The 15,667-nt window shown below is 33.3% G+C and overlaps 1 protein-coding gene across 1 annotated transcript; it reads right to left on the minus strand.

Moving 5' to 3' along the window:
- Positions 1-19: 19 nt before the first annotated feature.
- Positions 20-15,607, minus strand: LOC124445188 (ATP-dependent translocase ABCB1-like). Its single transcript, XM_046995895.1, has 27 exons — positions 15,166-15,607; positions 10,699-10,798; positions 10,151-10,536; positions 9,633-9,804; positions 9,404-9,528; positions 9,075-9,191; positions 8,906-8,960; positions 8,386-8,499; positions 7,089-7,199; positions 6,697-6,825; positions 6,396-6,596; positions 6,049-6,219; positions 5,721-5,882; positions 5,531-5,591; positions 5,217-5,335; positions 4,908-5,078; positions 4,714-4,824; positions 4,308-4,385; positions 4,109-4,192; positions 3,302-3,508; positions 3,111-3,211; positions 2,544-2,684; positions 2,314-2,470; positions 1,463-1,660; positions 1,076-1,282; positions 840-986; positions 20-678 (listed from the first exon to the last, which is right to left on the minus strand). The coding sequence occupies exons 1-27, from the start codon at positions 15,477-15,479 to the stop codon at positions 397-399; spliced, it is 4,221 nt and encodes a 1,406-aa protein (XP_046851851.1). The 5' UTR covers positions 15,480-15,607; the 3' UTR covers positions 20-396.
- Between the last annotated feature and the right edge of the window lie 60 nt (positions 15,608-15,667).

Below are 15,667 nucleotides of genomic sequence, written 5' to 3' on the forward strand. Positions count from 1 at the left end.
AGCAAAAAACGCTCCAAAGTATTTCTTGTTAAATTTTATGAAAGATTCAAATCAAATACAAAAAGTTAGAAAAAATTTGAATTGCACTTGCATTCAGTAGTTAGAACAGATAAAATTATTACGAGGATCAAGAACCAGATTCACATTTTTATAATGAAAAAAAATGTAGCTATATATAAAAATAAATGTGATAAAAACGATCATGATGTTCAAGAAAAAGATTCACGTTTTTATAATGGAAACAATTAAACTCTTCCGTCAACGAAAAACTTATAACTCGTACACTTTAAAAATCTTTGACTATAAAATTGCGAATACATGTGATATTTTAGTGAATCCGGTTCTTTAAAATTGTTCGCAAATACGAATAATACACAAACATAATTTATATGTTTACTAGTAGAAGCCACATTTGTGATAAAAATGAACACCACATGACCAACATACGATGTACATTGTATTGTTATTAAAACTTTTATAGTCGCTTCTATGTTTGAGCTTGCTGAAGATAATAATAACACCCTTCATATCCAACAATTCTTGATGAGTTCCTTTTTCAACGACATGACCATGTTTAATAACTGCAATTACATCTGCTTTTTGTATTGTTGATAATCTGTGTGCAATGATGATTGTCGTTCTTCCTACGCATGCCCTGTCCAGTGCCTCTTGAACAAGCTGGAATTTTGAGAGATAATAATAAGGAATTCTATTTTTTTGAATTCAAACAACTATCAATTGTAATATTCAAAAGTTTGGAGTCTTTTAGCACAATTGGTGATACTTCTTCGGGTATGGAAACTATTATAAAAACGTTTGGAAGAAAACGATTTTCCAACCTTTTCATTTTCCGTGTCAAGAGCTGACGTGGCCTCATCCAGTAATAATATTTTAGGATTACGTATTAAAGCACGAGCTATTGCAATTCTTTGTTTTTGTCCTCCAGATATCAAGGTCCCTTTATCACCAACCATGCTGTCATAACCCTTCAAAAAACATGTTGTAAAGAACTTTGGAATGCAAGTAGGAATATTTAAGAATTTTGTAGAACAAAAAAAAAACACGCAAAAAAAACCTTTGGCAACGTGTTGATGAAATCATGGATGTTGGCTTCTTTAGCTGCATTTTCCACTTCGTCTTGACTTAATTCTCTTGTAAGATCTCCATATGCAATGTTATCGCGAATAGAACAGTTGAACAAAACAGGTTCCTGAGAAACTATGCCAATATGACGACGAAGCCATGAAACGTTTAAAGATCTGATATCATTACCATCAATAGTCTAATGATAAAATAGAAGTCAGTTTAAGCAGACTCTAGGTACGTGATTTATCGTGTACATCGTATAACTCTTAATCTGTAACATAAAGTTAGTGTCACAGATCAGTCATGGACGCTCGGTCACAAATGTTGATTTAAAGATAATTTGGATGCCTACAACAAAACTTAATATCTTTCTTACCACACTTCCACTTTCAACATCATAAAGTCTTTGAATGAGAGAAACAACGGTACTTTTGCCACAACCACTTGAACCAACTAAAGCAACAGTTTTTCCAGGTTTAACTTTTAAACTTAGCCCACGAAGAACTTTGACATTTTGACGAAATGGGTATCGGAATGTTGTGTGATGAAACTCGATTGTTCCTCCACAAGTTTCCTAAGAATGAATTCAAGTCTTTGAATGTTAAATTTATGTGTAGAATATAGTTTCTCATAGGTCATAATATGGTAGTGATTGATATCAGTTTTTTTTTGTTATCCTTCAATGTACAGAATGTCTCAATAATATCACAGTATAGTCAAAATACAGTAGAGCCACTCAATTGAATTTTTTGTGTCAAGCATATCTTATTACGTGATTACCATAGTTGCAGCCAGTCAATTGCCTTTTTTGACCAATAAAAATGATGAAATTGCTAACAGCAGACGGTAACCTTATCAAATATACAGCAGCCAGTTGCACAGCATAGTGGACCTATTGTGTATTCCTTATACTGTTATAAAACTGCTCATCTTTGAATTCAGCCGGCCTTCAGAATTTGCTTGATGCAGCTATAATTGATACTCAAAGACCTGTAAACGTAATTGGAAACAATAATACATACGAATTGCAGCTAATGTACATTGCAAATTTCAAGGAAGAATTCATTTCGATTGTGTGTACGTCTTCTTGGGAATTCATTATTCCTGAATCATGAAAAATCTTAATGTCGGCAGATTTTAAAGATGAGCAGTTTTTGTATAATATATAGCCTAAATTCTAGTTAAAATAAACGAAAAACTTAAAAATGTTACAACACTGACACATACAGGTTTTAGTCCTTCCTCAGAGTCGCTTTGTATAACTGCAACTTCATCAAACAATTTGAACAATTTTCCTGCAGCAATTTTTGCCTTAACGTAATCAGGAGTTAACGCAGAAACTTGACCAGCCATCAAAGCGCCCATTTGAACAGCAAGAATAGTCCTGAAAAAAGAATGTATTCATACAAAGTTCCTTTTTCGTATTTACTTCATCTAACATAGTAAACAAACTTTACTTCATCACATCGGGAAACGTCATCTCTCCTTTCTGTACCAGATATCCAGCAAAACGAAAGGCAGCTGCATTAGACAGTAAAAAAAAACTTTGGGACACACCGAGAAACATGCCTGCCACAATGCTTGATTTCACACGTTTACTGTAATATAAAGTAATAAAAAAATACCCAATGTAAGTTTACAAGATTTAAAGCATTTTGATATTAGCCCGGATGTCCTGGTCAACGGGAATATCCTACTTTGTGATAGGAAGGATCTGATCTAGGCGGGACAAAATTTCTTAGTCTCGCAAGCTAAACGGACTAAAATGAACAGGACGAAAACGTTTACTTTGACAAACTAAACGCAAATATGGTTTAACGTAAATTATAACTATAATGTAACTGACTACAAAAGCAGTATGAACACAATTTTTTGTGGTGTGATTTTCTTTGTTCACTTTCTTTGTTCTGGCATGTTTGTAAAATTTGTTACAAAAGTTTGAGAGAAGACAAAATATCCAAACAAAAACAGGATAGTTTTATCTAACCTCGCAAGGACAATCCGCATCACTAGCTTATACTTACTTGTGCATCATTGTAGCTGACTCCATGTATTTGTTATAAAAACTGTCTTCTTTACCCAATATGGCGACTGTTTGAATATTTAAAATGCTTTCCACGGCAATCTATGAAAAAATTTTGTCGTAATGCAAAAGAGCAGAATCAAAACATGTATTGATGACAAAGTAAAAATTTCATTTTGAAATTGAAAATACCTTTCCAGCTTCTTCAGAGTTGATCGCATCTTCCCGATCACCACTTCCAAAATATAACCTCATCTCCAGCATAGAACCAATTAAAATGAAAGGTATGAACGCAAGCACAAGTAAAGCAAGTTTCCAACCGGAATAAAATGCCAATATCAAAGATCCAATCGCTGTTATCACTGATGATGCAACAACACCAAACATTGGCCCAGTTGCCTTTAAAAATTGAACAGTAAATCATTATACACATAGAAATATGAAAACAATGCAACAATAAAATGTTAATTATGAATTTGAGCTTGTTTTAGTTATCTCTTTTTTCTGATGGCCGTTGCAAACATGAAAAAGCCCAAATAACAGAATTAGTCAACTGCTTTGCTGTAAAACTTCTTTGATATTAAGTTAGCCATTAAATGCATAGCTGAATGTTTTAGTAAAAAAGGGCATCATTACTTTTAAAAGCACTTGTGACAAATTACTAAAACTGTCTATACTGTGTTGCCGATGTAGCGTTAAACCACAATTTCAGGACTGTTGAAAAGTGGGTAAGATATAAGCATGCGCATCGATTTCTCTCCTTACTCCACAACATTCATTTATCGAAGAATGTTGGCATAATTTTTTCTATTTCTTATTATTCCAATATTTCAAGCTTCATTTTTGCCAAAAAGTGCGTTTAGTTGTCTTACAAACATTGTTAAAGATTCATAATGCATGGAAAAGCAAATTCTGAAATAAATAAGAATTTTGCAGAAAATTGGCATTGCAGAAGCAAAACATGGGAAGACTTTGCCACTAATACAAAACAAATCCTACCCCTTGGACAGTTGACGCATGTGTAGCTAGGTTAGAAGTTAACGCTCCAGTTGAGTGAAAGGGATCATCAAAATAGCTCGTGTCCTAAAATTAATGATGGAAATTTAGGGAATAGAAGACATGATATAGATACATTAGTGTATGATATAGGTACATTAATGTATGAAGCGAAGTCCATAAATGCATAGATCTTTCTAACCTGACGTATCATTGTTCGAAAAGCTTGATTTCTCAACCTCATTGTCAAAATTTCTCCTGCTACACCGTACATCCATCCCTGCCAACACAGAAGTATTACACGAGCTGAATTTATCAAACATTGATGTGAACGAACGATTTTCCCAAATTTTTACTTAATTTATCTGACTATGATCATGAGCATTTCGGCAATAGAATAAATATGCTTTCTCTAAAATTTGTATTACTTATGAATGAATTGTGTTTTTAATTAGCAACAATAAACAAAAAATAAAATAATGGTAAAGATATTGTAATATACAGTGTAAGAAAGAGTTCTAGAAAACTGAATGCATGGTTATGGATAATTGCTTTCAGCATGAAACACCTCCTGGACAAAGTTACAACGTTATTGCTTACCCGAATTAAATTACCAAAAACATAAAAAATGCCAATGCTAAGAACAACAGCGCCCAAAATCGCGAATCTTTATCCATAGCATCTCGCTCTGAGGAAATGTCAGGGTTTTTTGAAAATACCTTGATTGTAAACGTGAGGAATTAGAATCGAACAAAATTTTAAAGATAATAACTTATATTAGACAAATTTATTCACAACTTACACCAAATAATTCACCAAGAAGAAATGCAAAAACAAAAGGAAATGAGCCTGTAATGGCGGCACCTAACGTTCCAAACAGCAAATAATGCCACTCTGTTTTACTCAATTTGATAATTAGTCTGACAGGAGCTGGTGCAACCTCTTCCTCGATAACATGTTCATTTTTATGTTCCTTTAAGACGTACGTAAATATGTCATTATGTGCATGAACACATAAGCATTTGTTGTGAATATTCATATTTTATCGATATCTAATGCAGAAAAGTAGTTAAGTGATGGTAACAAGAAAATATTTATCATCAACTTTCACCTTATGCGATGATATTGGCGAAATTTGACGGCTCAACTTTGGTGATTGGATCTTGTGTTTATTTTGGTCATTTTCACTAGAGTTGCTATTGATCAGCGGCAGTCCGTTATTTTCCACATCTATTCATGAGTAAATATTGATATGCTGTCTGAACAAAAGCTATTTGGACTAGTTCCATAGAAGAAAAGATGAAATTTGAAAAATACTAAATTACATCATGAATTATATAAACAATACTAGTTCAGGCGCAAGCAAGTATATGAACTAGACGCTACTTTTTTCAGCCGAAGGAAGAAACTTATAGATAAAAATACCATTTTCCTCTTTCTTCTCATTCTCATCTTCGTCTTCATCGTCATCCTCTTCTAGCACAGTCTATGTTTCAAAATGACAACATACTGAAGCAATTTAAACTAAATACAAAACAACAGCTACTAACATGTTTTATACAATTGAACGTTTGAACGTTTTAATGTAATATTGTGACAACACCACCAAGTGTACCTGCCGTAAAACGAGTTGTTTGTAAACACCATTCTTTTCCATAAGTTCATTATGTGTTCCCATTTCAGCAACAGCACCATCTTTCACTGCCACAATTATGTCAGCATCACGGACAGTTGAAAGACGATGAGCAATGATGAATGTCGTTCGACCTTTGCCTGCCTACAAATGACACAAAATATTTTGACATTTAAAAGCATTCTAACTGAAATGAAAAGAATTTGTATGGTCGAAAGAACTAAGATATTTCTTTATAGATATCTTAATAACACGTTATGCTAATGCTATATATAGTGTTCAACTACTGGCAGCAAAAATATACAATTACCTTATCTAAAGCCTCTTGAACAATAGATTCACTTTCGGTATCAAGAGCTGATGTAGCTTCATCTAACAATAAGATTGTTGGATTTCGGATCAAAGCTCTTGCAATGGCAATACGTTGCTTTTGACCTCCGCTCATTTGAGCTCCTCGTTCTCCACACAAAGTTTCGTAACCCTAGACAGATGACATTTATTAACGATTGTCATAAAAAATGGTCACTTATCAATATCTATACCAATGTTGCATTGTCAAAGCATTCAGATCATTGTTACAATATAAACCAAACAAAAATAATTCAAAATGTTTGAATAAAGTGTGAATAGGTTGTCTAACAAAGTTTATTTACTTACATTGGGCATTGCAGTTATAAAATCATGAGCATTGGCCATTTTTGCTGCTTCTTCTATTTCTTCCTGAGTTGCATCATCGCGTCCATAACGAATGTTTTCTGCAACTGTTGTCGCGAACAAGACAGGCTCCTGACTAACAACACCAATATGCTGACGTAACCATTTAAGATTGTAGCTCTTAATTTCATTGCCATCTATCAACTGTTAAAATAAATCAGAGCATATACACATCTTTTGTCATGAGTCAATAAGAACATAAATGCTGAATTTCAGCAAAACAATAAGTTTCTGCTATTCTTACCAAACTTCCGTCAGAGATATCATAAAATCTTTGAATAAGTTTAACGACAGTACTTTTCCCACAGCCACTTTCACCAACTAGAGCAACTCGTTTTCCTTTTGACACTGACATACTGAACTTATCAAGTATCTAAAATAAATATAAAAATGAAAATTTATGTTAAATAAAAATTCATACATACAGGGTAGGAAATCTGGACAGCGCAAGCGTTAAATAAAGAAATTTATGACAGTGTTAAAAATCTCATAAAAGACACAAAGATAAATATGACACATACAATAGCAAGCACGGTAGGTTTATAAGTTCTGAAAAGCGCTCCAGATCACGTGCAATTGAAGTGTGATGTAAGTGCTTCAAAAGAAAATGACATTAACCATGTTATATGTCTTTACCTGAATATCTGGTCTTGAAGGATATGTAAAACAAATATCTTTCATAATAATGTTCCCTTCGAGATTTTCCATAACAATTCCATCCACAGAAGAAATGTCAATTTCTGGAACCTGTGAAAAATTACAAGAATGACATAATTAAGCTATTGCGATTTTTTCTGCTCGTAGTCTAGTTACATTATAATTCACATCGATAACAGCACCAACGCACACTATTAAATGAAAAAGACTAATCTCCTAGCTTGTTATTCATTTCATTTAACAAAGGTAAAATCATGGGTAAAGTAGACAACAAGACCATCTTCTTGTCTTGTCATGTTATAACCATTATACAAAGATCGTACCATATGTATTGTAACAACAACGTCACACAAACGTAATGCAATATAATACTGAATTGCAACGATGATCTATTGCATTGATGTATTTTGCCTGTGCCTTGGTTTAAGGATAAGAAATTCTAATCATTTTCAAATTGCAACGATGATCTATTGCATTGATGTATTTTACCGTGCCTTGGTTTAAGGATAAGAAATTCTAATCATTTTCAAATTGCAACGATGATCTATTGCATTGATGTATTTTACCGTGCCTTGGTTTAAGGATAAGAAATTCTAATCATTTTCAAATTGCAACGATGATCTATTGCATTGATGTATTTTGCCTGTGCCTTGGTTTAAGGATAAGAAATTCTAATCATTTTCAAATTGCAACGATGATCTATTGCATTGATGTATTTTACCTGTGCCTTGGTTTAAGGATAAGAAATTCTAATCATTTTCAAATTGCAACAATGATCTATTGCATTGATGTATTTTGCCTGTGCCTTGGTTTAATGATAAGAAATTCTAATCATTTTCAAATTGCAACAATGATCTATTGCATTGATGTATTTTGCCTGTGCCTTGGTTTAAGGATAAGAAATTCTAATCATTTTCAAATTGCAACAATGATCTATTGCATTGATGTATTTTGCCTGTGCCTTGGTTTAATGATAAGAAATTCTAATCATTTTCAAATTGCAACAATGATCTATTGCATTGATGTATTTTGCCTGTGCCTTGGTTTAACGATAAGAAATTCTAATCATTTTCAAATTGCAACAATGATCTATTGCATTGATGTATTTTGCCTGTGCCTTGGTTTAACGATAAGAAATTCTAATCATTTTCAAATTGCAACGATGATCTACTGCTTCCTCTCATAAACTAAATCTCGAATCATGCATGACGCAACATGTTCATCAATTCATTAAATAAAAATTTGTATCGAAAGAATAAATAATGACGTCACTTACGCGGTCAATAAGCTCGAGCACGTGATATGCCGCTGCTCTAGCGGATGCAATAGCTTGCATACTCGGTCCAATTTGACCAGCAAGTACGGAACCAAGCATTACGGAGAAAAAGACCTACAAAATAGATAACGTACTATAAAATATATAACAAAGGAGGGAAATGTTTTAAAAAAGTAGATATACCTGTACTTTATGTATATATATATAAAGCTACATGGGGGAAACGTGCTTGTTTTAAGGATAAGTTAAACTTGGTAAACTTGGTCATGCGGCGTTCTAGTGCCTTACGCTTAAGAAGGTATCGGGAAGCATGGACCGAAAACGGGTTTTTGCTTTCGAGTTTTATCTTTTTTTTCTTCTCAAGAAATCTAGAACATCCAAGCATATCCTTACCATTTTATTGCCACTATTTTACATAAAAACAATACAATATTTGATTGTCCGAATTTTGCAGTTTGATCTCGTATTTTTGACACGTGTGTATACCAACGGAAAGGTGTATAACAAATACTACACTTACAACTAAGAGATCACCTCCCGTCATTTCTTTTTGAATAACCAATTTTGCACCATACCTAGGAATATTTGAACATGTCATAAATACATGTGAAGAGAAAGCTACACACGCACACTAATTATCATTTTATAAAAAAGCGTCATTAAAGAAATAAAAATGAAACTATACACACCAAAATGCCAACGCGTAAGAGCAAAACATTATAAAATTAAATACGCCCATTCCAAGACCATTTGCCAAACCCTTTCTCTCGCCCATTTTACGAGCAGTACCCAGTCTCGAGCTGTACCTGACCGCCAATTCAGCAAGCAAAAAATAGGAAAATGTTATATCGTGGTGCATAATTGTTTTCATGTTCATTCACAAATCTTATTTGAATTCAGTTTTCATATCATGTAAAAAAATGATCAAACCGCAATCTTGTCTTAGGTCAATACGACAAATTTCGCTCATAATTCGTTATATTATTTTAAACCTAATTCAATAGTGTATAGTTGAAACCTTTCAGTTTCTTTATCTTCGCCACCAAATGCTGCTACAGTTTTAAAGGAGGACAGAGCTTCCTGGGCAACACTACCAGCTTCAGAGTAGGCTTTCAATTCTTTTGTCGAGAATCCAGTTATCACCTTAACAAAACACATTTACAAGTTATTTTCAACAGAGAAAAGAAGATTCATTTGCTTTACCAGGTAAAGTGATACTTATAATAACAACATATGATCAAAGTTACCCATCCAAGAAATCCACCAGCAATTACTATCAGAGGAAAAAGCGATAAAATAACCAAAGTCATTTTCCATCCGTAGAAAAATCCCAAAATGTATCCAGCAATAAAACCAGCCAAGGAGTATTGAAGTGATGCAAACTTCAGACCAATTCCGTCACTTATTTTGTTCAAATCACTGCAAAAATAATAAAAATGAAAACATACTGAAAAACAGCACGTTTGTATGGAAATTTTTGATTAAGTATCAGCAACAATTTCACACAGCTAGCTAGATGTCGGAAACTGCCAAAACCGAAAAATCTATAATTATATTGACAGTTTATTTAATTAAACGAGAATTCCTTTAGCTCATTCAAAATAATTTCATTTCAGTTCATTATTTTTCGAATGAAAGTATTACATTGAATGAAATAGTTATGACACATTAATCCAATGAAAAGTTTTTCGACTTATGGAAATGTCACCTACTACCATGTTGACAAATACAACTTATGTTTGTGAACAGAATAGTTACTACATACTCGGACAAGCGGCTGTTCAGTTCCCCAGAATCATTTGTATCGAACCAAGCCATTTCTTGGCGAAGTATTGACTTAAAGAAAGCTTTGCGTATCGAATGAACCTGTCGCTCAGCAGTTAGACCCCAGGCGACCATGCGCAAAGCAACAGTCAACGCATTCCCAAAGGCAATACCAATGTAATAATACGAGAAAGGTATCACTTTATCTTCGATATTAGGAATAGATGTACAATTCGATAGAGGATTCAAACACTTTGTGTAATCGGTGAAAGTGTCCGAAAGATGGCCAAATATAACAAACTGTATAGGAAAGAGGGCTCCTCCACCAATAGAACCAAACGTACCAATCAACATTAAAACAACATCAAAACGGTCCGAAAAACGAAACTAAAAAAATATCAATATTTTGCAATACAATGAACACAGAGTCAAATTTATACATGCAGTGCACAATGGCGGCACTTTTAGTAGATATATAACTTCCTTGTCAAAACGATGGCGCAAATACTTCCTAAAACTAAGTTTAGCAAAGATGCGTAAATACAGTACCAATTGTGAATATGACACCATTGGCTTTGCTTCTTTCTTCTTCTTTTTATCTTTTTCTTTCGCATCTCTATAATCTCCATCTTTTCTTTCATCTTCCGCACTAGTTCAATTGAAACATGAAATAAATGAGATTATAAGAAATGTCATGCTTATTATAAGAGGCACATTAATAACTTGAATAACACGACAGATATTCGTTGTGGCCAAAAACAAGCTTTACTGGTATTAATCACGTGATCAATTTCCATTAAGAGACGCTATCTCGCCAAAAATTGACAAATCTTCACTTACGAAAACAAAAGTTTTACAAATCAAAAAATACACTAAATAGTCTAATTCCTCATGAAATAACTTTAACGAAATGCACAATATATAGACCCCGGTGTTAGGAAGATTCAGAATGATATGAATGGGTAAGTGGACCTAATAATAATTGGATCGCATTGATTACAAATAGCACGACGATCAACATTATTATTCATTTTGAAATCGATTGTTTTACGTGGATCATAGAATTTCGTTGCTCCAATGTTGAAGTATTGGCGTATCTACTAATTTTCTAACTGTGCCTGCTCAATATATTGAACTACGTCACTTGAGGTACGTGCACTAAAATATATGAATGTTTAATGTAATAAAATATATGAATGTTTACATATGAAGTAATACAGACGTCTTCGTCAAAAATGTTCCATTACTGAAAAATCAAAATTTTCTAGTATTAATTAAATGCATGCAAAACACACAAAAAATTTGCGCAAGATCAATTCATCATATTTAATCGTTTGGCAATGTATTATTCATGGTAACAAGCTTTTCTATATTTATAAAGATTGATTCTTTAAGTCCATAAGCAGTACAACATTCGCTACAGTAGCCCGCATCACGTCGAATTATAAAATTTGACAAAACTTACACCTGAGTATAAGTTATTACTTTTCAAATATGTTTTGTCTGCCATAAAATTCTTTGTACAAACCTCAGGCCACGAGTTTTTACAGTCATTGTTTATTATTGCGTTGAGAGTGAAAATGCTTTCCAACAAAGTTTTAAAAGAGATGACTGACCTCCCGTTGATGAAGATACAAAGCAAGCCCCTACACTCAGAGTCACAGCATTAATTGATACATGTGCTATTTATATACTTGCGTGACTACGTATGCATAATTATTTCACAAATGACGTAATGCCATGCTCCTTTTCATCAATGATAATTTAGTGATAAAACATACGAAAGTTACTGAAGTCTTACATGCTAAAGATTTTAAAAATGTACGGGAGTATTTGAATGTTAATCTCCAGTATTATGACAAAATCAGCCAAAAAAGAACAAAATACATATCACTAATTACATTAAAAATAATATGAAATTATTTACATTAATGTCTATCAGTAAGAACACACCCAGAATTGCACCATCAGATGAAACATTTCAAACATGCAATCGAATACTCTTTAGTATCATCAATAAATTATTCAATATAACAAAAATCACTACATGCATGGGAATTGTCGAACAATTTTGAATTTAAGAAATGGAAGATTAATAGTGCCATGAGCTGTTACACCATTAATTTACAGGTCTCTATTTCAGATATATCCTTTTTAAGAAATTATTGACATTTGCATGCTGATTAGATGAGTAAATTTCACAGCTATAAGAATCAATCTACAATATTCCTTTCAGTTGATGGAAAGATTTCATTCATCATCTCTATGAATGTGCAAACTAGCTGTACAATTATCAATTGTTACTTTACATAAACAGTTACTAAATTTTGATCAAACAGTTTCTTAAAATACTACATGGATTTTTAAATTTTGACCATAATGTTTAACCTACAAAATGATCATAAAATAAACATGTCGTTAAATAATACTTGAAATTTTTCATTGATTTATATATAATGTCATAAGCTTGTAAAGAGCTATGTATGTACGACGTTGTTTTCGTAATTTGTTGTAAACAAAGCCTATTTTCGCAAGCAATATAAATGCAGCCACAGCTTTGAGCTTTAACAATATGCACTGGTATGGTAAATAATCTTTGCTATAAAACAAATTTTCAACATACTTTGAATAACTGAATTGCTTCGTTAATAATAGTTGACAAAATTCTTTGCTATTTGAACAGTAATAAAAATAAAACAAGCACTGTTGTCATCAATCAATCTTCGAAGGCTTGCACGGTTTATAATCGTTATAAACGCACTTAGATATGGTTCGCTGCTTCGCATTTATTATACAGTTGCTTTTTTATTGGCACTTTATTTCAAACACGTGCAACACGTAGTACAATTTCATTGCGAAATGCAAGCCAAAATTGTTTGTCCGTATTTCATCAGGAAAATTTTCAATAAGGTCCCCTGAAATCCTTTGCGAACACAATATATGTATGGTCCACCAATTTCATGAAGATTTTATAGAATTTATCGACTTCAAAGTTTAAAATGAATAGCAGTACCTTTCTTGCTTTGACACCACTTTAGCAGGCTGAACAATTAAAATTTCATTCTCTTCGTTTATACCATCATTAGATGGAACTGGAGAGTAACTTGAACCTTTGCTCATTCTGCACTTTACTTATCAACGAACAGTTCGGTTTTTTTCCTGATCTGCGTGCAGTAGTATGCCTAAACAAGTGTAATTACCAAACACTTGAAGAAGGATTAATTAACAGCTTGTAGAAATCAGCTAAGCTTGTTTGTCGTGACGTAATTTTCTATTTCAAATGAAAATTTGATCCTTTGACATTCAGCTGTCACTGTGCTCTTACGTTAATTCTTTCATTCTTTGCAATTTGATAGTGTTTCGTGTACCTTCTCCTGTTGGCATTGACTAAGGAAATCGAAATCAAGAAAATAGTCATTGAATTTGATGACTGATAACCCGATGGAAAGCGACGTTTTAATCAACATAACTATGCATGATGGGGCTCCAACGCCAGCAAGATTTTGCACTTAACGATTCAGCTAAATAAACACAAGAGTGACCTAAAAGATCTTTGTTTAAAAGAGGATAAAAGTAAGTACACTAAAGTGGATAAAAGTAAATTGGTAACCTCCATCATTAGTGTCAAAATAAATCCATGCTGGCCCAGCAAGTGGTAGGAAATTTTCTTCATTGGTTGGGGGGCGAAGCTCTAGACGCTCATTGGTGGAGTGGAGAATACATATATATTCATCTCTTCTTGACGCTTTCAAAATTCGGGTAGAGCTGAATGTATGAATATCCTCTTTCCCAAAAACGTCATAGCTTCGCCACTGCCATTGGATGGAACAGGAAACGTAGTACGACAAAGTACAGAAGTGCCAAAACCATTTCTATTGCTACTTGACAATTTTTGTCAAGATCATCTGATGAATTTGCAGCAAGAAATTGGCACTTCAAACCAAAAAATTGTTAAATCCAGGACGAAAATGAAAATTCAATGCTATTCTTTGCAGAGAGCACGACAACTGACAATTTCGAGTTTTAATTTGTATTGCGCATATGTAATAAGGAACTTTTCAGACGATCGTCAATAAAATCTAATAATAGCCGAGATAGCTAGACCTAGATCTGTCGTAACATGGTTACAGTACAACAAAGCGCCATTTTTTGACATTCACAGCAAGCGCACTTACTAACGAATGGTTTGATATCCGAAATGAACACATGCTTTGACCTTTAGTAATTTTTGAGTTTCGTAAGATTGGCAATAGTATGGGACCTTGTGTAATAATGGTGATAGCATGGGACCTTTTGTAATAATGGTGATAGCATGGGACCTTTTGTAATAATGGTGATAGCATGGGACCTTTTGTAATAATGGTGATAGCATGGGACCTTTTGTAATAATGGTGATAGCATGGACCTTTTGTAATAATGGTGATTGCATGGGACCTTTTATAATAATGGTGATAGCATAGGACTTTTTGTAAAATTGGTGATAGCATGGGACCTTCAATGGAACACCTCAAAGTACGTCATAGTACGTCATAGCGAATGTGGAAACAGTTTTCACGGAAAATTCCAACTGTCTGCAATCCGATCAAGGTAAAACGGTGGGTTTGTGGGAACATCTTCTTTTGCCACAGATGGCTAAGATTGATTTACAACTCAGTGGTCAAAAACCAAAACATCTTGCTTCTATACACCTTGAGGTTCGTTCTTCTTGATTTAGATTTAATTTCAAGAAACTTACGTTTTAAGAAATTGGCTATAGTCACATTTATTAACTTTTGTTGACCGTTGTATGATTTTTTTCTTTCCAGGTGGTAATTCAATTATAACTCATGTTTTGTTATTTTAGCTATCACTCATCATTTCACAAATTACGTTTTACGCCACGCCTTTATTCTTCTCAATATTATTGGTGTTGGTGCACTTAGTATGACATAAAAAAGTTACTAAAAGCTACTAAATTATGAAATCTTAGTTGCATAAATGTTATGAATCTTTACGTACGTCAAAATAAGAACTTACTTTTCTTTGTCATCAAACGAAGTTTTTGTTTCAACGGTATTCTTACGGTGTAATTTGTCGACGGAATCTTCACATTTTATTTCCACATTGTTGAAATAATGCGTTACATTGAGGCCATTGTGACGTATTTCCTCATTTTGCATGTTGTCCTTTTCTAAGATTTGTTCATTTTGTCCAAAGCTCTCCTCCTCAAAACCGTTATTAGCTTGCATTTTCGTAAAGCTTTCGGCGGAACCTGACTTCAAAACCTTCAAGTCAAAACTGATAGTACAAAGACCAAACAAATCATTATAAGTGCCATTTGATACATTCATATATCGATAAGGGAAATGTTATCGTAAAATTTCATTCTGCTTTAAGATAAACAGAAAGACTGGTTATGAAAATGGAGAAGAATAAAATCCTATATTTAGTCTTTAGGACTGAAAGAAACAACACGTTAATTTGCGTTTAGAAGATGCATGCATACTCATGAGTAATCCTGATAATACATATGGTCAGG

The sequence above is a fragment of the Xenia sp. Carnegie-2017 genome, unplaced genomic scaffold (genome assembly GCF_021976095.1).
Source record: "Xenia sp. Carnegie-2017 unplaced genomic scaffold, XeniaSp_v1 HiC_scaffold_22, whole genome shotgun sequence".
In the NCBI taxonomy this organism is placed as follows: domain Eukaryota; kingdom Metazoa; phylum Cnidaria; class Anthozoa; order Malacalcyonacea; family Xeniidae; genus Xenia; species Xenia sp. Carnegie-2017.

Excerpts from the sequence above, each read along its gene's own strand:
- LOC124445188 (XM_046995895.1), bottom strand. The coding sequence starts at position 15,479 with ATGAATGTATCAAATGGCACTTATAATGATTTGTTTGGTCTTTGTACT. Across the intron at positions 5,883-6,048 it reads TTCAAGAGGCTTTAGATAAG|GCAGGCAAAGGTCGAACGAC; the intron begins GTAATTGTATAT and ends TGTCATTTGTAG. Across the intron at positions 4,193-4,307 it reads TTCGAACAATGATACGTCAG|GACACGAGCTATTTTGATGA; the intron begins GTTAGAAAGATC and ends CATTAATTTTAG.